Source organism: Dreissena polymorpha, chromosome 6 (assembly GCF_020536995.1).
Source record: "Dreissena polymorpha isolate Duluth1 chromosome 6, UMN_Dpol_1.0, whole genome shotgun sequence".
In the NCBI taxonomy this organism is placed as follows: domain Eukaryota; kingdom Metazoa; phylum Mollusca; class Bivalvia; order Myida; family Dreissenidae; genus Dreissena; species Dreissena polymorpha.
Genome location: NC_068360.1, coordinates 116,988,229 through 117,010,700, shown reverse-complemented (window position 1 = coordinate 117,010,700; position 22,472 = coordinate 116,988,229). Strand labels below are relative to the sequence as shown.

Sequence of the window (22,472 nt, the reverse complement as noted above, 5' to 3'; positions counted from 1 at the left end):
TTGTTTGGCCACTTTTTTGCTTTGGAATCTTTTTCACGTAACATTTCAAATTGTGTAACATACTTGTTTTCCACTCAGCCGAATCACAAACACTTAAATTTTATCAAAATTAATAAGAGCCTGAACAACACAGATAATATCGGCACAGGAATAATGCAGACGTTATGCAAATCATGGTAAAATCTACTGTCAGAGGACAGCGCGGTCAACTATTCCAGTGCTTGACAGCATACGTAAGCCATCATAGGGAAATTGTTCAAATTATCAATAGGGTCAAGATAATAGATCAGGTATATTTTCCACAATCTATTGAACATTTGTAAAGACCTAAACAAAAACTAAAATTTAATTTTTAGTTTGATAGCAATAGCTTGGTGGGAAGTTTGGACGGTCGTTCAAAATAAAGTAAATAAATATTATTTTTCTTTAACCATGGTTTCATAGAAAAAAAAATCTTTTGGGTAGGGTAGGGGGGGGGTGAGGGGGTATAATGTGGGGTGTGGTCATTTATTGGACAATCTTTCAAAATAATTTTTTTTGGGGTGATCATAAATGAAGAAGAAATGGAAATTTAACTAAAATTTATTCTTTTGACCTTGAGAGTAAAGTCATTCAAAGGTCAAGGTCCAATTGAACTTGCCATCAGTACCCTACCCTAATGATAGTAAGAAAAATTGAAGTTTGAAAGCAATAGCTTTGATACTTTAGAAGTTAAGTGGATCTAAACACAAAATTTTACAAAATATTCATTTACAAAGACAACAAGAGCTGTCACCATACGGATGACATATGCCCCCTATAAACGCTTTGATGAAGTTATGAGCATTTTTCGAAACAGAAACGCAGATTTTGAAACCTAAACGTGGACCCTAAGTTCAAGGTCAAGGTCCACAGGGCTAAAAATGTGTGTTTGTATGGAAAGGCCTTGTCCATATACACATGCATACCAAATATGAAGGTTATATCTGAAGGGACATAGAGTTTATGAGCAATTTTTTAAACCTAAACGCAGATTTCGAAACCTAAACGCGGACCCTAGGTTCCAGTCAAGGTCACAGGGGTAAAAAAAAATTTGCATATGGAAAGGCCTTGTCTATATACCATGCATACCAAATTGAAGGTTATATCTCAAGGGACATAAAAGTTATTAGCATTTTTCAAACCAAACCGCAAAGTGTGACGGAGGGACTGACAGACGGATGGACAGTCCGATCAGTACATGAACCCCTTTTCTTTGAAAGGGGGCATAAAAAGGGCCATAATTCTTACAATGCTTGATACATTTGTCTGCTCTTGTTTATATATTGGGGTCATGTTGGTTAAGAAGTTTGCATAATATGAAAGCAAAATGTCCAGGGACATTGAAAATATTGCAGGTGTTATATCTGAGGGACATAGAAGTTATGAGCAATTTTTTAAACCTAAACGCAGATTTCGAAACCTAAACGCGGACCCTAATTCCAGGTCAAGGTCTCAGGGGTTAAAAAAAAAATTGCATATGGAAAGGCCTTGTCTATATACACATGCATACCAAATTTGAAGGTTATATCTCAAGGGACATAAAAGTTATTAGCATTTTTCAAACCTAACCGCAAAGTGTGACGGAAGGACTGACAGACAGATGGACAGTCCGATCACTACATGAACCCTTTACTTTGAAAGGGGGCATAAAAAGGGCCATAATTCTTACAAAATGCTTGATACATTTGTCTGCTCTTGTTTATATATTGGGGTCATGTTTGTTTAAGAAGTTTGCAAATATGAAAGCAAAATGTCAAGGGACATTGAAAATATTGCAGGTGGTACGCTAAATTTAGCTTAGATTTTCAATAATATGCATACTCTAAATGGAAAAGGGCCATAATTCTTAAAAAATGCTTGATACAGTTGTCATTCTTGTTTATAAATTGGGGTCAAGTTGGTAAAGAAGTTTGCAAAATATTCAAGCAATATGTCAAGGGAATAGGAAATATTTGGGGTGGTACGCAAACTTTAACATTTGCACGCTCACGCTTACGCTCATGCTAACACTCACACCGACGCCAGGGTGAGTAGGATAGCTCCCATGTATATTTATATATAATAGTCGAGCTAAAAACTGTGCAAGACTGGATCAGGCTACGCTTTGTTAAAAATCGAAATAGACTATGTCATAAGCGCTTTTTTCCAATGGGGAATTTTTTAAAAGCAATTTTGGGAAAAGTATACTTTTTGTGATTCGGCTATAAAATAGAGCTAACAAAAAACATGAAGGCTTAATATGTAGCACGTTTGGTGTGCTACATTAACACCCACACACACATATCATCCATTGTCTAATTCCATATCAGAGTCTTTTTGAGCCGAAGGCCTGTCAAGAGGCTGCAAATGATGACTGACAGTTTCTGTCGACAGCTCTGCACGACTGTCCATTGATGGCCTCTTAATCGCTGGAGGCAAATCTTTTTCTGAAAGATAACAGCTCAACTTTACAATCGAAAACATCTATTTGATCTTTCACAACTGGCAGATGTGTTTATATAAATATCAATGGCTGTTGCTGCAGCATTCTTTACATTAATTTAAACTTAAACTACTGTAATCCAGGAAACGGATTTCATTAGGTGATTAACTACAAGATTGCTTAAAGTGATATTATAGGCCAGAGGGCCAGATAAGATGCGTATTTGCGTAAGTATGCATGACAAAAAGAAAATACGCACGACTTAAAATTTTGTTGAGTAAAAAAACTCCTGACTAAATTCGGATAACGCATCGTGTGCAATTTCAATGCGTATTAACCGTTTATACATGCAGTTAATTTATGTAAACATGACTGGTTTCCGATACTGTGTCCTCACCGGTAAAAATGTAGTGATATCACCATCTATGTATAGAATGTGGTTCCCGACCTCATTTACTCTCTCAGTCGAACAGTATCATTTCATGTTGGCCCACGATAGAGGCCGATGTTGATACAACGGGCTCCCCGCTGCAATGTTGAGCATCGATATACGCTCATGGTGAAAACATTTGACATTACATTCGATAAACCCGAATCGCCCAACTTCAAGCATATAATTTTTGCTATCAGTTGATCTCTTGTGTGGCACTATGGAAAAAAATTTTACCTTCAAGCACCTTTTTAAATGGCGCCAAAATACACATATAATGAACAAGTTTTGTGGGCCAAGCTTAGATTTTGATCGTGGCTGTACAGTGTGTGCTAAACAGTGGCTTGCCAAATCAAGACGGAAAAAAGGGATTAATGGCTGCTTATAAGCCAAGGGCAAAAAAAAATCAGAAAAACTGTTAAATAAAACAAAAGTGATTGCTTTATTGTGTACAACTGCTTGTTATAGCGAGTTAACATTACATGTACAGTGTATTATTAATCTGATCCTTTGAACAAAGTTACTCCTTAAAATTATCAGATTTTGATTTTTACTCATCAATTAAAAATTTCATGAGTGAAATACCCCTCGGCTGAAAAAATTATCTGGAGCTGTATTATAGGCATATTACAGTTTATAGGTGGCTATCGCAACCGTTGTTTATTTTTGGTGTTTTCACTTCATATACACTTATATTTGTTAATGCAGCATCAACATACTAAAACAATATCCCAGAAGAGAAAATAATGCATTTAAACATCAACAGTACTTTCGTTTTGACAACTGATGACACACAAGATTCGATTTACGATGTGAATCTAAATCTAGTGTTAGTGCAGATTCATTCATTCGACACAAAACTATTTTGTTTTACGGATTATTTCGGCTTAGAGGACTGGGTGAGTCATGTAAAATATCGAATAAAATATAACTTTTTATAAACAACTGGTAGAAAGATGAATGGCAGATAATTGGTCAGTTACCACATTTAAACTAACTCTTTTGACCTGTTCATTATTTTCAGCTCAATTCAACAGTGAAAAATGCATATAATATCACTTTAATATGTAGCACATTTGGTGTGCTACAAAAGCCACACACACACAAACATACCATTGCCTGATTCCATATCAGAGTCTCTTTGAGCTGAAGACCTTTCAGGAGGCTGCAAATGATGACTGATGGTTTCTGTCGACAGCTCGGCACTACTGTCCATTGATGGCTGATTCAATCGCTGGAGGCAAATCATTTTTGAAAGATAACAGTTTGACTTTACCATCTGAAACATCTATTTGATCTTTCACAACAAGCAGTTGTGTTCCATATACATATCAATGGGCTGTTGCTGCAGTATTCTTCAAATGAATTTAATTAAACTTAAACAGCTATAAGCTGGAAAATTGATTTCATATGGTGATTTATTAAAAGACGGCTTAAAATGTAGCACGTTTTATGTGCTACATAAACACACACACACACACAAACATACCATTGGCTGATTCCATATGAGAGTCCTTTTGAGCCGAAGGGTCTGTCAAGAGGCTGCAAATGATGACTGACAGTTTTCTGTCGACAGCTCAGCACTACTGTCCATTGATGGCTGATCAATCGCTGGAGGCAAATCATTTTTTGAAAGATACAGCTCGACTTTACCAGCTGAAACATCTATTTTATCTTTCACAACTAGCAGATGTGTTCAATATAAATATCAATTGGCTGTTGCTGCAGTGTTATTAAATTGAATTATTTAAACTTAAACAGCTATAAGCAAGAAAACTGATTTCATATGGTGTTTTATTATAAAACGGTTTAAAATGTAGCAGGATTGGTGTGGCTACATAAACACACACATACAAACATACCATTCCATATCAGAGTCCTTTTGAGCCGAAGGCCTGTCAAGAGGCTGCAAATGATAACTGACAGTTTCTGTCGACAGCTCAGCACTACTGTCCATTGATGGCTGATCAATCGCTGGAGGCAAATCATTTTTTGAAAGATAACAGCTTCGACTTTACCAGCTGAAACATCTATTTTATCTTTCACAAACTAGCAGATGTGTTCAATATAAATATCAATTGGCTGTTGCTCTGCATGTGTTATTAAATTGAGTTTATTTAAACTTAAACAGCTATAAGCAGAAAACTGATTTCATATGGTGTTTTAATTATAAAGAACGGTTTAAAATGTAGCACGATTGGGTGGCTACATAAACACACACATACAAACATACCATTCCATATCAGAGTCCTTTTGAGCCGAAGGCCTGTTCAAGAGGCTGCAAATGATAACTGACAGTTTCTGTCGATAGCTCAGCACTAACTGTCCATTGATGGCTGCTCAATCGCTGGAGGCAAATCATTTTCTGAAAGATAACAGCTGGATTTTACAATCTGAAACATCTATTTTATCTTTCACAACTGGCAGATGTGTTCATATAAATATCATGGGGCTGTTGCTGCAGTGTTCTTTACATGAATTTAAACTGAAACTACTGTAATCCAGGAAACGGATTTCATTAGGTGATTAACTACAAGATTGCTTAAAGTGATATTATAGGCCAGAGGGGCCAGATAAGATGCCGTATTTGCGTAAAGTATGCATGACAAAAAAGAAAATACGCACGACTTAAAAACAGCTATAGGCCAGAAAACTGATAACATCAGGTGATTAACTACATGATTGCTTAATATGTAGCACTTTTGGTGTGCTACATAAACACACACACACCACACAAACATACCATTGTCTGATTTCATGTCAGAGTCCTTTTGAGCCGAAGGCCTGTCAGGAGGCTGCAAATGATGACTGACAGTTTCTGTCGATAGCTGTCCATTGATGACTGCTCAATCGCTGAAGGCATATCATTTGCTGAAAGATAACAGCTGGACTTAACCATCTGACATATCTGCAGTCGAAACTCGATGGCTCGAATTTGTCGGGACCCGGCAACAAAATTCGAGCCATCCGGAATTCGACCCATCCAATTTCTATAAGTGTTGTTTACGAACATTTTACCTTCAGTTGACGAGTACGCATAGTGCTTAAACTCCTGTACCACTTCGTTCTACTTTCTGCTTTTGGAATTAATAACAAGAATATCAGTGAAACTGATGGAGGCTCCCAGATGATGCGCTTTGTCAATCTATGTGTTAATAACCACCTAAAAAAATCTACTATTAGCCTCTGTGACCTTGACCCACCCCAGTGACCTCAAACCTCATCAAAAGGTAGAGGTCCATGCAAGGTACCTACATGCCAAATATGGAAGAGATTGGTAAAGTATTGAAGGTGATATTGAGAAACTGTAACAAAAGTGTGACGAGGGAAAATCAATTATTAGCCTCTGTGACCTTGACCTTGACCCAGTGACCTAAAAACCTCATCAAAAGGTAAAGGTCCATGCAAGGCACCTAATGCCAAAATATGAAAGAGATCGGTAAAGTATTGAAGGTGCTACGAGAAACTGTAACAAAAGTGTGAAGGCAAAATCTATTATAAGCCTCTGTGACCTTGACCCCAGTGACATCAAACCTCATCAAAAGGTAGAGGTCCATGCAAGGTACCTACATCCAAATATGGAAAGAGATTGGTAAAGTATTGAAGGTGATATGAGAAACTGTAACAAAAGTGTGACGGGAAAATCTATTATTAGCCTCTGTGACCTTGACCTTGATCCAGTGACCTAAAACCTCATCAAAGGTAGAGGTCCATGCAAGGCACCTAATGCCAAATATGAAAGAGATCGGTAAAGTATTGAAGGCGCTACGAGAAACTGTAACAAAAGTGTGAAGCAAAATCTATTATTAGCCTCTGTGACCTTGACCCCAGTGACATCAAACCTCATCAAAAGGTAGAGGTCCATGCAAGGTACATACATGCCAAATATAAAAGAGATCGGTAAAGTATTGAAGGTACGTGTACTATGAAAAACTGTATTAAAAAAAAAGTGTGACAGAAAATTCTATTATTAGCCTCGGTGACCTTGACCCCAGTGACCTCAACCTCATCAAAAGGTAGAGGTCCATGCAAGGTACCTACATGCCAAATATGACAGAGATCGGTAAAGAATTGAAGGTGCTATGAGAAACTGTAAAAAAAAAGTGTGACAGAAAAAGTATATTAATAGCCTCAGTGACCTTGACCCAGTGACCTCAACCTCATCAAAAGGTAAAGGTCCATGCAGGTACCTACATGCCACATATGAAAGAGATCAGTAAAGTATTGAAAGGTGACATGAGAACTGTAACAAAAGTGTGATGGAAAAAGTATTTATTATTAGCCTCGGTGACCTTGACCCAGTGACCTCAAAACCTCATCAAAAAGGTAGAGTTCCATTCAATGTACCTACATGCCAAATATGAAAGATATCGGTAAAGTATTGAAGGTGCTATGAGAAACGGTACACAAAGTGGTGATGGAAAAAGTATATTATTAGCCTCGGTGACCTTGACCTAGACCCCAGTGACCTAAAACCTCATCAAAAGGTAGAGGTCCATGCAGGTACTAACATGCCAAATATGAAAGAGATCAGTAAAGTATTGAAGGTGCTATGAGAAACGGTAGCAAAAGTGTGACAGAAAAAGTATTTATTATTAGCCTCTGTGACCTTTGACTATGACCGAGTGACCTCAAACCTCATCAAAAGGTAGAAGGTCAATGCAAGGTACCTACATGCCAACTATGAAAGAGATCGGTAAAGTATTGAAGGTGCTATGAGAAATGGTAACAAAAGTGTGACGGAAGGAAGTACGGAAGTAAGGAGGAACTTCAAACTGGCAACTATATGATCCCCGAAAATTTTCGGGGAGCATAAAAAACAAATATATATTTAAAACTTGTATGTACCAATATTTTATTTTATTCAATGTCATCTTTTACTCAAATCAATTAACGATTGAGTCGATGACATGTTTGAAAACCGGTGTTATACTAAATATTGTGTTCCTTTAATCAAGCAGTCCTATTCGATTAAAAGTTTATGCGACCCGAAGCGAGTTCGAGGCCATCCGAACAAAAGAACGTGTGAAAATTGCGATCGGGACTGTTGAACAGTTTGAGCCATCCGATAATTCGAGCCTTGCGAATTCGAGCCATTCGAACAAAATTTTATATGGATAAACAGTAACAAAAATTCGGTGCTTTAATGAGAGTTTGAGCCTACCGGAAATTCGAGCCAAAAGAGTTCGAGCCATCGTGTTTCGACTGTATTTGATCTTTCACAACTAGCAGATGTGTTCAATATAAATATCAATGGGCTGTTGCTGCAGCATTCCTTTACATGAATTTAAACTTAAAACAGCTATAGCCAGAAATCTGATTCCATCAGGTGATTAACTACAAGATTGTTTAATATGTAGCACGTTTGGTGTGCTACACTAAACACACACACACACACAAACATACCATTGTCCTGATTCCATGTCAGAGTCCTTTTGAGCCGAAGGCCTGTCAGAAGGCTTCAAATGATGACTGACAGTTTTCTATCAACAGCTCAGCAGTACTGTCCATTGATGGCTTCTTAAATCGCTGGAGGCAAATCATTTCTGAAAGATAACAGCTCGACTTGACAATCGGAAACAACTATTTGATCTTTCACAACTAGCGACGGGTTCAATATAAATATCAATGGGCTGTTGCTGCAGCATTCTTTACATTTATTTAAACTAAAACAACTATAAGCCAGAAACCGGATTCCATTAGGTGATTAACTACAACATTGCTTAGTGATATTATAGGCATATTACCATTTATAGGTGTCTATCGCAACCGTTGTTTATTTTTGGTGTTTTCACTTCATATACACTTATATTGTTAATGCAGCATCAACATACTAAAACAATATCCCAGAAAGAGAAAAATAATGCATTTAAACATCAACAGTACTTTCGTTTTGACAACTGATGACACACAAGATTCGATTTACGATGTGAATCTCAATCTAGTGTTAGTGCAGATTCATTCATACGACACAAAGACACTACTTTGTTTTACGAATTATTTCGGCTTAGAGGACTGGGTGAGTCATGTAAAATATCGAACAAAATATATACTTTTTATAATCAACTGGTAGAAAGATGAGTTGCAGATAATTGGTCAGTAACCACATTTAAACTAACTCTTTTGACGTGTTAATTATTTTCAGCTCAATTCAACAGTGAAAAATGCACATAATATCACTTTAATATGTAGCAACATTTGGTGTGCTACAAAAGCACACACACACACAAACATACCATTGCCTGATTCCATATCAGAGTCTCTTTGAGCTGAAGACCTTTCAGGAGGCTGCAAAATGATGACTGATGGTTTCTGTCGACAGCTCGGCACTACTGTCCATTGATGGCTGATCAATCGCTGGAGGCAATCATTTTCTGAAAGATAACAGTTTGACTTTACCATCTGAAACATCTATTGGATCATTCACAACAAGCAGATGTGTTCAATATAAATATCAATGGGTTGTTGCTGCAGCATTCTTCAAATGAATTTGATTAACTTAATTAACTTCAATATTACTTATATGTAGCACTTTTGGTGTGCTACATAAACACACACACACACAAAAATACCATTTTCTGATTCCATATGAGAGTCTCTTTTAGGCCGAAGGCCGGTCAGGAGTCTGCAAATGATGACTGATGGTTACTGTCGACAGCTCAGCACTAGTCCATTGATTGCTGATCTATCCCTGGAGGCAAATCATTTCTGAAAGATAACAGCTCACTTTTACCATCTGAAACATCTATTTGATCTTTCACAACAAGCAGATGTGTTCAACATATCATCAATGGGCTTTTGCTACAGCATTCTTTACATGAATTTAAAATTAAACAGCTATTAGCCAGAAAACTGATTCCATCAGATGATTAACTACAAGATAGCTTAATATGTAGCATGTTTGGTGTGCTACATAAACACACACACACACAAACATACCATTGGCTGATTTCATGTCAGAGTCTCTTCGACCTGAGGCCTGTCTGGAGGCTGAAAATGATGACATACAGTTTCTGTCAACAGCTCGGCACTACTGTCCATTGATGGCTGCTCAATCGCTTGAGGCAAATCATTTTCTGAAAGATAATAGCTCGACTTTACAATCTGAAAGATCTATTTGATCTTTCACAACAAGCAGATGTTCAATATAAATATCAATGGGCTGTTGCTGCAGCATTCTTGAAATGAATTTGATTAAACTTAAACAGCTATAAGCCGGAAAACTGATTCCATCAGGTGATTAACTTCAAGATTACTTAACATGTAGCACTTTTGGTGTGCTACATAAACACACACACACACACACACACACACAAACATACCATTTTCTGATTCCATATCAGAGTCTCTTTTAGAGCCGAAAGCCGGTCAGGAGTCTGCAAATGATGACTGATGGTTTCTGTCGACAGCTCAGCACTAGTCCATTGATTGCTGATCTATCCCTGGAGGCAAATCATTTTCTGAAAGATAACAGCTCGATTTTACCATCTGAAACATCTATTTGATCTTTTACAACAAGCAGATGTGTTCAACATAATTATCAATGGGCTTTTGCTACAGCATTCTTCACATGAATTTAAAATTAAACAGCTATCAGCCAGTAAACTGATTCCATCAGATGATTAACTACAAGATAGCTTAATATGTAGCATGTTTGGTGTGCTACATAAACACACACACACACAAACATACCATTGGCTGATTTCATGTCATAGTCTCTTTGACCTGAAGGCCTGTCTGGAGGCTGAAAATGATGACTGACAGTTTCTGTCGATAGCTGTCCATTGATGACTGCTCAATCGCTGAAGGCATATCATTTGCTGAAAGATAACAGCTGGACTTAACCATCTGACATATCTGCAGTCGAAACTCGATGGCTCGAATTTGTCGGGACCGGCAACAAAAATTCGAGCCATCCGGAATTCGACCCATCCAATTTCTAATAAAGTGTTGTTTACGAACATTTTTACCTTCAGTTGACGAGTACGCATAGTGCTTAAACTCTGTACCACTTCGTTCTACTTTCTGCTTTTGAATTAATAACAAGAATATCAGTGAAACTGATGGATGCTCCCAGATGATGCGCTTTGTCAATCTATGTGTTAATAACCACCTAAAAAAATCTACTATTAGCCTCTGTGACCTTGACCCACCCCAGTGACCTCAAACCTCATCAAAAGGTAGAGGTCCATGCAAGGTACCTACATGCCAAATATGGAAGAGATTGGTAAAGTATTGAAGGTGATATGAGAAACTGTAACAAAAGTGTGACGGGAAAATCAATTATTAGCCTCTGTGACCTTGACCTTGACCCCAGTGACCTAAAACCTCATCAAAAGGTAAAGGTCCATGCAAGGCACCTAATGCCAAATATGAAAGAGATCGGTAAAGTATTGAAGGTGCTACGAGAAACTGTAACAAAAGTGTGAAGGCAAAATCTATTATAAGCCTCTGTGACCTTGACCCCAGTGACATCAAACCTCATCAAAAGGTAGAGGTCCATGCAAGGTACCTACATGCCAAATATGGAAGAGATTGGTAAAGTATTGAAGGTGATATGAGAAACTGTAACAAAAGTGTGACGGGAAAATCTATTATTAGCCTCTGTGACCTTGACCTTGATCCAGTGACCTAAAACCTCATCAAAAGGTAGAGGTCCATGCAAGGCACCTAATGCCAAATATGAAAGAGATCGGTAAAGTATTGAAGGCGCTACGAGAAACTGTAACAAAAGTGTGAAGGCAAAATCTATTATTAGCCTCTGTGACCTTGACCCCAGTGACATCAAACCTCATCAAAAGGTAGAGGTCCATGCAAGGTACATACATGCCAAATATAAAAGAGATCGGTAAAGTATTGAAGGTACGTGTACTATGAAAAACTGTATTAAAAAAAAGTGTGACAGAAAATTCTATTATTAGCCTCGGTGACCTTGACCCCAGTGACCTCAAACCTCATCAAAAGGTAGAGGTCCATGCAAGGTACCTACATGCCAAATATGACAGAGATCGGTAAAGAATTGAAGGTGCTATGAGAAACTGTAAAAAAAAGTGTGACAGAAAAAGTATATTAATAGCCTCAGTGACCTTGACCCCAGTGACCTCAAACCTCATCAAAAGGTAAAGGTCCATGCAAGGTACCTACATGCCACATATGAAAGAGATCAGTAAAGTATTGAAGGTGACATGAGAAACTGTAACAAAAGTGTGATGGAAAAAGTATATTATTATTAGCCTCGGTGACCTTGACCCAGTGACCTCAAACCTCATCAAAAGGTAGAGTTCCATTCAAGGTACCTACATGCCAAATATGAAAGATATCGGTAAAGTATTGAAGGTGCTATGAGAAACTGTAAACAAAGTGTGATGGAAAAAGTATATTATTAGCCTCGGTGACCTTGACCTAGACCCCAGTGACCTAAAACCTCATCAAAAGGTAGAGGTCCATGCAAGGTACATACATGCCAAATATGAAAGAGATCAGTAAAGTATTGAAGGTGCTATGAGAAACGGTAGCAAAAGTGTGACAGAAAAAGTATTTTATTATTAGCCTCTGTGACCTTGACTATGACCGAGTGACCTCAACCTCATCAAAAGGTAGAGGTCAATGCAAGGTACCTACATGCCAACTATGAAAGAGATCGGTAAAGTATTGAAGGTGCTATGAGAAATGGTAACAAAAGTGTGACGGAAGGAAGTACGGAAGTAAGGAAGGAACTTCAAACTGGCAACTATATGATCCCCGAAAATTTTCGGGGAGCATAAAAAACAAATATATATTTAAAACTTGTATGTACCAATATTTTATTTTATTCAATGTCATCTTTTACTCAAATCAATTAACGATTGAGTCGATGACATGTTTGAAACCGGTGTTATACTAAATATTGTGTTCCTTTAATCAAGCAGTCCTATTCGATTAAAAGTTTATGCGACCCGAAGCGAGTTCGAGCCATCCGAACAAAAGAACGTGTGAAAATTGCGATCGGGACTGTTGAACAGTTTGAGCCATCCGATAATTCGAGCCTTGCGAATTCGAGCCATTCGACAAAATTTTATATGGATAAACAGTAACAAAAATTCGGTGCTTTAATGAGAGTTTGAGCCTACCGGAAATTCGAGCCAAAAGAGTTCGAGCCATCGTGTTTCGACTGTATTTGATCTTTCACAACTAGCAGATGTGTTCAATATAAATATCAATGGGCTGTTGCTGCAGCATTCTTTACATGAATTTAAACTTAAACAGCTATAAGCCAGAAATCTGATTCCATCAGGTGATTAACTACAAGATTGTTTAATATGTAGCACGTTTGGTGTGCTACATAAACACACACACACACACAAACATACCATTGTCTGATTCCATGTCAGAGTCCTTTTGAGCCGAAGGCCTGTCAGAAGGCTTCAAATGATGACTGACAGTTTCTATCAACAGCTCAGCAGTACTGTCCATTGATGGCTTCTTAATCGCTGGAGGCAAATCATTTTCTGAAAGATAACAGCTCGACTTGACAATCGGAAACAACTATTTGATCTTTCACAACTAGCGACGTGTTCAATATAAATATCAATGGGCTGTTGCTGCAGCATTCTTTACATTTATTTAAACTAAAACAACTATAAGCCAGAAACCGGATTCCATTAGGTGATTAACTACAACATTGCTTAGTGATATTATAGGCATATTACCATTTATAGGTGTCTATCGCAACCGTTGTTTATTTTTGGTGTTTTCACTTCATATACACTTATATTTGTTAATGCAGCATCAACATACTAAAACAATATCCCAGAAAGAGAAAAATAATGCATTTAAACATCAACAGTACTTTCGTTTTGACAACTGATGACACACAAGATTCGATTTACGATGTGAATCTCAATCTAGTGTTAGTGCAGATTCATTCATACGACACAAGACACTACTTTGTTTTACGAATTATTTCGGCTTAGAGGACTGGGTGAGTCATGTAAAATATCGAACAAAATATATACTTTTTATAATCAACTGGTAGAAAGATGAGTTGCAGATAATTGGTCAGTAACCACATTTTAACTAACTCTTTTGACGTGTTAATTATTTTCAGCTCAATTCAACAGTGAAAAATGCACATAATATCACTTTAATATGTAGCACATTTGGTGTGCTACAAAAGCACACACACACACAAACATACCATTGCCTGATTCCATATCAGAGTCTCTTTGAGCTGAAGACCTTTCAGGAGGCTGCAAATGATGACTGATGGTTTCTGTCGACAGCTCGGCACTACTGTCCATTGATGGCTGATCAATCGCTGGAGGCAAATCATTTTCTGAAAGATAACAGTTTGACTTTACCATCTGAAACATCTATTGGATCATTCACAACAAGCAGATGTGTTCAATATAAATATCAATGGGTTGTTGCTGCAGCATTCTTCAAATGAATTTGATTAAACTTAATTAACTTCAATATTACTTAATATGTAGCACTTTTGGTGTGCTACATAAACACACACACACACAAAAATACCATTTTCTGATTCCATATGAGAGTCTCTTTTAGCCGAAGGCCGGTCAGGAGTCTGCAAATGATGACTGATGGTTACTGTCGACAGCTCAGCACTAGTCCATTGATTGCTGATCTATCCCTGGAGGCAAATCATTTTCTGAAAGATAACAGCTCACTTTTACCATCTGAAACATCTATTTGATCTTTCACAACAAGCAGATGTGTTCAACATAATCATCAATGGGCTTTTGCTACAGCATTCTTTACATGAATTTAAAATTAAACAGCTATTAGCCAGAAAACTGATTCCATCAGATGATTAACTACAAGATAGCTTAATATGTAGCATGTTTGGTGTGCTACATAAACACACACACACAAACATACCATTGGCTGATTTCATGTCAGAGTCTCTTCGACCTGAAGGCCTGTCTGGAGGCTGAAAATGATGACATACAGTTTCTGTCAACAGCTCGGCACTACTGTCCATTGATGGCTGCTCAATCGCTTGAGGCAAATCATTTTCTGAAAGATAATAGCTCGACTTTACAATCTGAAAGATCTATTTGATCTTTCACAACAAGCAGATGTTCAATATAAATATCAATGGGCTGTTGCTGCAGCATTCTTGAAATGAATTTGATTAAACTTAAACAGCTATAAGCCGGAAAACTGATTCCATCAGGTGATTAACTTCAAGATTACTTAACATGTAGCACTTTTGGTGTGCTACATAAACACACACACACACACACACACACAAACATACCATTTTCTGATTCCATATCAGAGTCTCTTTTAGCCGAAAGCCGGTCAGGAGTCTGCAAATGATGACTGATGGTTTCTGTCGACAGCTCAGCACTAGTCCATTGATTGCTGATCTATCCCTGGAGGCAAATCATTTTCTGAAAGATAACAGCTCGATTTTACCATCTGAAACATCTATTTGATCTTTTACAACAAGCAGATGTGTTCAACATAATTATCAATGGGCTTTTGCTACAGCATTCTTCACATGAATTTAAAATTAAACAGCTATCAGCCAGTAAACTGATTCCATCAGATGATTAACTACAAGATAGCTTAATATGTAGCATGTTTGGTGTGCTACATAAACACACACACACACAAACATACCATTGGCTGATTTCATGTCATAGTCTCTTTGACCTGAAGGCCTGTCTGGAGGCTGAAAATGATGACCGACAGTTTCTGTCAACAGCTTGGCACTACTGTCCATTGATGGCTGCTCAATCGCTTGAGGCAAATCATTTTCTGAAAGATAACAGCTCGACTTTACAATCTGAAAGATCTATTTGATCTTTCACAACAAGCAGATATCAATGGGCTGTTGCTGCAGCATTCTTTACATCAATTTAAACTTAAACAACTATAAGCCGGAAAATGGATTCCATCAGGTGATTAACTAAAAGATTGCTTATTATGTAGCACATTTGGTGTGCTACATTAACACACACACACACACACACACAAACATACCATTGTCTGATGCCATATCAGAGTCTCTTTGAGCCAAAGGCCTGTCAGGAGGCTGCAAATGATGACTGACAGTTTCTGTCGACAGCTCAGCACTAATGTCCATTGATGGCTGCTCAATCGCTTGTGGCATATCATTTTCTGAAAGATAACAGCTTGACTTAACAATCTGAAACAACTATTTGATCTTAAACAACAAGCAGATATGTTCATTTTTAAATATCTATGGGCTGTTGCTGCAGTTTTCTTTAAATGAATTTGATTTAAATTAAACAGCTATAAGCCAGAAAACTGATTTCATCAGGTGATTTACTACAACACAGCTTAATTAATGTATGTACCATATCTACATACTGGTATATACATTCAAACTACCAAAACTGCAACTATTTCTAAAGAAGTCAGTATTTTTGTAATTTTTGCTTCCAATAAAGGTTTATAACCATGCACAGCATGGTCATTTATAAAACAAGCTGTTGATAACTTGCACATTGTGATGTGGAATAAATAATGTCAACATGCATGGGAGGTTAGTATTGTATTGGTTCATTGGAAGGTATGGCATAGCCATCAAGTCCCAAAGCCCCATAGCGGTCAACCTTAAGGGAAACTCTACAAGTCAAAAATTTAAAAATATTAAAATTAAACAATCCCTCAAACAATGGCAAAGCAAAGTTGCTTGTCAACACATAAGAATTAGTGATGTTTTTGGCCTGCTCCAGTTGCATGCACGTTCACTTTATTATAAAATTGACTGATCAATGAAAACACTAAACTCCGGGTCGCTGGGAGTTGCAACTGGTTATTTGAATATTCCATGTCAAGTCTCCTCCCCGAAATCTGGGCGCTACTTTATTCTGTAATATTAGCAACATGATCTATTTTCTGGCATAAATAAACACAAACAGATCATATATATATTACAAATGCACAAATTAAAACAACTTACGCAGGGCCCTTTCTACACTTTGGGGGATTGGGGCCGGGCCCTTAGAGGGGGTTTTTTTTGAGTCGTTTTGGGCGAAAAGGGGACTTTTAGAAGATCTTATCACCAACCATTCAACACTTAAAATTGCTATATTTTAATGTAATTTACATAAATATACATGTTATCAAAGGTTCATAGCACAATACCAGCTGGCAACATAGGTATAAAAGTAAAAAAAATAAAATAATATTTTTTTTTTGGAGGGGGAATTTTTAGTTGAAATAGGGGAAAAAAGTATACTATTTTAAGGGGGGAATGGGGCCGAATTTCGGCCCCAAAAACGGCCAAACTAGGGCCCTGTTACGTGATGTGGTGTGTTCGAATAATAATCATATTAATCCCTAATGTTTAAAACATGTCAACAGTTTATAAATATGTTTACGTTTTTTAAATTGAAAAAGCCGAGTACTCCGAAAATTCTGAATTCAAAAATACGCTATTGTTTATCACCGGAATCCTCTGCTAGACAGATCTTGTGTCTAACCAACCAATTGTAATACACTGACTTTCTACGGAACCTCCGTAAGATAGATAATGGTCAATTCAAAACTTGGACTTTCGGTTTAACGACAGTTTTTATAAAAAAAATCTTTTTAGCATTTATCAACAAACAACACGCAAATTTATATCGATGGTAACAGGTATTGTGTTTGTTACGCTGTTTTAGGTTGATTGAATTCGAATTTATAGACAAACTTGAGACTTATTATTTTGACATTGAATTTGGTCTAATCAAGAACAGCTCAGAGCATTCAAAAAGAGCTCAGAGCATTCAAGAAGAACTAACTAGATGTAGTGAATATTTTAGTGTTTCTTGTAGCAACTATGCAAGGTTGATCTTCCTTTTTCCAGATAAATTCTCTAATTACAACAGTCTGTCCACTTGTTAGTCGTGAAAATTTAGTTGTGAAAATTTAGTTGCATCGTAACAGATGCATCTACCCTGTACAGCTTGGCATATTTAGAGGCATCTATCTCATTTTCGATGGGAAACTCTGCAGGAGGCTGGCAACTAAAAAAATCGTTTACTTTTGGCAGCTGAGACCTGAACACAATCAAATTGTCTGCGTAATTCGATTTGCAACAGTTATGATTGCAGCATATACATATGAAAACTGACCAATGGAAAGCGAAACTTTTTGAAGAATCTGGTGCGTAGACCTGTACTGTAGAAGAAACACGGTTGGTTTCGAACAAACACGACATGTCAGCTCCTCTGCGCTTGGAAGTAGATTCAATGACAGCCATGAGGGCAAACCGCATACTTTGCTCGGAAAGAATCTACTTTTCAGAAGGAATATCTCTTTTTCTTCGACAAAGCCCAACTCCACATTTCTTTTAGCGGCCATTCTGGAAATGGCTATAAATCACTTTGTTTGTGGGTTACAAAACACACTTAAAGCATCGGATTCGCTGTTATTTTGATCATTTTCTTAATAATGTAATATAAAGACTCATACAATTAAAAATTATGCACAAAGCATTTGCTAACAGACATTGTCTAACTTCCAGAATCTGTACCGCCTAAAAATTTGGCAGTGAGGGTGGAAGTATTGTTATTGCAGAATTTGCGCAATTTTACCAATTGTAAACATTCATATTGTCGTACAGTATATACATATATCTAATTCCTCTGGGAAATACCCATTTCTGCCAAATCATACAAATGTTAAGATTCATACAAATATAAAGACTCACACAAAGATAGAGACTCATACAATTTAAAATTATACATATAACACGACATATTAATAGTATATCAAAAAGTAAATGGAGGAAAACAAAAGTCCATAAATAAATAATTATTTAATAATGTATGTATACCTGTTATTTACCTAAGTTATTTAGTCATTTTTCTGGGCAGGAAAAGTAAATATGCGCCTCCTGTCAATAATACATGGATTAATTATCTTTCCTTTATGTTCCTCACATTGGGGACCGGCTATCGTCCCTCCCAGGTTGGAGTTGTTGAGGATATCTCCAAATTAACGATTTACTTCCCCAGTTTGCCGGGCCTTTGTTCCCCGGGCGTCTGTTGTTGCAGCCGGACCCCGTGGTTCCAAGCAATTACCCTGTTGTGTCTTGTCAGGCCACAAATAACCCCTTAGCCACTAATAACCCTCCGGCCATAAGTATCCCTCCTGTCCCAGCAGTGTTGACTTTCACAAATAAATAGAAATTCTTCCGTCGCCTACGACACCGGCCACTTGAACGTATCCCTTTTTGTTATAGGTGATGTGCTTTGTAAACAGCAGACTGTGCAGATTTACACACTGGTCACAAAACAACCCTCACTGTAGAACTCTGCCTCTGTTAAAGTGTCATTGCTGAGAATAATGTAATGTAAAAATAATGTAAACAATAATGTAATTCTGTATGCCAAAACATGTTAGTGACCCCAGTTAAAATAAAAATAATAAATAAAACTATTATATATTAAGTATTCATCATTAACTATTTAGATAATAAAGGTTAGGTTATTATATAATACATAGAACTCTTCCTCTAGTTTCAGAAGGACTACAGCCTTTGGTTTTTCCTTTTCGGGAGAAGTTGTTGACATAGAGTTCGCCCTCTAGTTTCAGAACGAAACAGCTTCTTTGTTTATATTTATTACAGATGATATGGCTTTATTCCACGGAGACTGACATCTTCCTGTTTCGCAGGTTGACGTTCAGAGCACAAAAACAGTCTCTGTCTCCAAACCCTGCTATTTAACCGACTGAGCTATTTCCGCGCCTTGAGTTTGAGCGGTATTCCAAACTGAATCAATGGTCGGACGAAGAGAACGCAGAACAGCCTCTGTTCTTCCTTGTGTAGGACCTCCACTAACCTTCTGCCATCTGAGCAAAAAACTACAAACTGCAGCTTTTTCCAGCAAAAGAATGGGCTTTTCCTTCAGTGCAACGGGCGCATTAATGAGCTAGCTAAGCTCTTGCTGCAAAATCATTATTACTCGTGTGACATTAATTTTCGTGGATTGTGTGGATAACCGATTTAAGAACAATTAATTATTTCTAATGTTTCCTTTTTCAAGTTGTATAACCAACGAAATCCAGACACTCGCCCCAACTGGAGTTCCTCTCCGGTGTTGGAATTGTGCCGAAGCTACATGGAGGCTCCTGCTCAATGTATTCCTCCTCAAAGTATCTAACTGTATCTTAAAGACCTTTGTTAATTTGTTAAATTGTGATTCAATGTGCACATCGACAAATGTCTCACATTGCTTGCGCAGTTAATTTGTAAAAATTTGAGTGTGGAGAGCCGGTTATGGGCCTTTCCCTTGTGTTATACAAACATGGTTCGCATAAGTTCGTCTTTGATTCGTGATTCGATCTGACTTCATTATTGATAAACATCGACTTCTTTTCTGTAGGGTTTTCACGATTAGCTTTCCGTGAGGTTCGTCTACAACTACAGCAATCACTAGCAACGACATTAAATATAATACTCACATAAACAACCTCGAGCTAGCAGAGTCTTGGATGTCGCCAACATGGTGAGGTCGAGACTGCCAGGGCAGGTATTCACCATCACATCAACCCTTTGTTGTAGGTTGCAAATGTTAGCTTTTTTACCACCAAGACTGCGATACTGCCAAGTTCACTTTCCCTTCTGTGGTATCGCTGTTTGCAGACATTAATAAATGCGTCGTCTTTCGCTCTAAATTCATCACTGCTGTTTTTCAAGGCCATTTCCAAACTTTGTCTTCATAAACGCTTCTAGAACTTCATCTTCCCGGTTTTTTCGTCCTGGCTGTTCAGGCTTTTCTCTGTTCCCTGGCCCCGAAAAACGAGTAAACTATTTTCAATTGAAATATTACTCGAATTTCCTGGCCGGCGAATTAATTGTATACCCGGTAAGCAATTTTTTACGGCTTACGCGACATTTTAATTAATAAGTGCAAAACAAACAAAACAAAATACGTCAATCAATAGTGTCTCTTGACATTTTCGTGCGTCAATCAATCAATTTAATTCAGTGCAACAATTACATATTGTTTGTCCATTAATAAGCAATAAATAAATATAATAATAATAATCCATTGAGTTATGTCTGTTTCAAGAGCTGAACAATTTGGGTCACAAACCACTTTATCTTGTTCATTGAACTATATGACGTTAAACCCCAATTTCTTGGCACATTGTTTACATTTTTATCAGCGACGCAGACATTGTAAACATTCAGGTCATCAGGTCATCTGGTGCACTTAAATCCGCACCACTGATCACGCGACCTCGACTGCAGACAATGTAAATTCACGTCTAGACGGCTTGTAGCGCATCAGACGTCTAGCATAGGCTACATAGCCTACTATTGGAAGACAATTAAAAATATTTGTGATCCTCTTTACTACTCTGATGTTTCTTTACTGGAAAACTCTATCCTATTCGCGGTGTTGATAATGTACATGTATTTCGGTGTACGCGGAGTATAAAAGTAATAGTTCTCTTAAACATTTTGAGTAAATTAATTTAATTGTTTTGAATAGGTATATGTCCTATTGTCTTATTGTTAACTCGGGTTTTTATCGCAATATTGTCGGAATTACGAAATTGAAATTAATCTGAGCAGTGCTCTGCGAAAAGGGGTTTTAATGCATGAGCGTGAGGCGTCGTCCCAGATTAGCTGGTGCCGTCCGCATTAAACTTCATGTAATTTCCATTATATGACAGCGCTTTAAAGTGCTTTGCACATTCACGGATGTGTTTATTTCCCGTGAAGTGGGTTTTTTTCCATTAAAAGGCCAAGGGAAGATTCATGCTGTGGCAGATGAGTTGTTTTTTTCTTTGTGGTAGGTTGTGATGGTGCCTGACGAGCACTATCAGCCCGCACCGCCGGATGTGGTTTCCCGTGAAAGTGTTCTCGCACATTCACCGATGTTTTTTTGTATGTTCTTATTAAGTCTGGTTTTTTCCTTGTGGTAGGGTGTTATAGTGCATGACGATCACTATCAACCCTGTCAAAAGGGTTAAAAGTATAAGAATAAAAATAATCTTATTTTTGTCCAAGTGTAATACCTATAATTACTTTACATGTATACCGATTAAGTACATTTTGCAGAATAATCACTTCATTGACATCTGGAGGGAAAGACAACTAAAATTAAACAAAAAACTATTTCACCGAGAAGTGGATCCGTGATTCTCGTGAATGTTCGAGTGCAGAAAAACAGCTCTTCCTTCTCTTGGAAATGTTTTCGTGGAAGTCTTAGTGCCAATGTGCTATGCCATGAATTTCATGTCGAAGCACATCTGCCCCGATTTGTTCCGGTACAGCTCTTCCTTCTTTTTGAGATGTTCTCGTACATCCACGGATGTTTCCTTGTGGTCGTATGTGACAGTGCCTAGCGGCCACTGTTACACCGCACCACCGGATGTAGTAACTATTGTTGTGGTCCGCGAAAATTCGGGAAATTTGTACACAAATACTTTGGTTTTCCCTGCAATATACTAGTCTTGGCAATTCCGTCATCTTTTATCCTTCCATGTTAAGATTCGTGAATCGATCTTACTTTAATCACTTCGTCATTTCTGTATCATGTCATTTATTTCAGTAACTTCTATAAATGAACTTCTTTTTTACCAACAATATGCTAAAGCAATGTCCTAGAAGTTTGT

General features: G+C 37.5%; 1 protein-coding gene and 1 long non-coding RNA gene across 10 annotated transcripts; both read right to left on the bottom strand.

Moving 5' to 3' along the window:
* Positions 1 to 2,912: 2,912 nt before the first annotated feature.
* LOC127835241 (uncharacterized) lies at positions 2,913 to 20,942 on the bottom strand. 9 transcript variants are annotated; one of them, XM_052361569.1, is made up of 9 exons: positions 18,082 to 18,206; positions 17,972 to 18,036; positions 15,867 to 16,004; positions 15,504 to 15,641; positions 14,754 to 14,891; positions 14,050 to 14,187; positions 13,223 to 13,360; positions 5,617 to 5,744; positions 5,189 to 5,238 (listed from the first exon to the last, which is right to left on the bottom strand). In XM_052361569.1, the coding sequence occupies exons 1-8, from the start codon at positions 18,198 to 18,200 to the stop codon at positions 5,629 to 5,631; spliced, it is 990 nt and encodes a 329-aa protein (XP_052217529.1). In that variant the 5' UTR covers positions 18,201 to 18,206; the 3' UTR covers positions 5,189 to 5,238; positions 5,617 to 5,628. The 9 variants fall into 9 exon arrangements, with proteins under 9 accessions (XP_052217533.1, XP_052217529.1, XP_052217535.1 ...); XM_052361575.1 differs by lacking the exons at positions 17,972 to 18,036; positions 18,082 to 18,206 and adding an exon at positions 20,307 to 20,942; XM_052361567.1 differs by having other exon boundaries at positions 17,972 to 18,207.
* On the bottom strand, positions 4,437 to 5,142 carry LOC127835243 (uncharacterized). Its single transcript, XR_008028423.1, has 3 exons — positions 5,107 to 5,142; positions 4,736 to 4,847; positions 4,437 to 4,484 (listed from the first exon to the last, which is right to left on the bottom strand). It is a non-coding gene; the product is annotated as an uncharacterized LOC127835243 (long non-coding RNA).
* Positions 20,943 to 22,472: the final 1,530 nt, after the last annotated feature.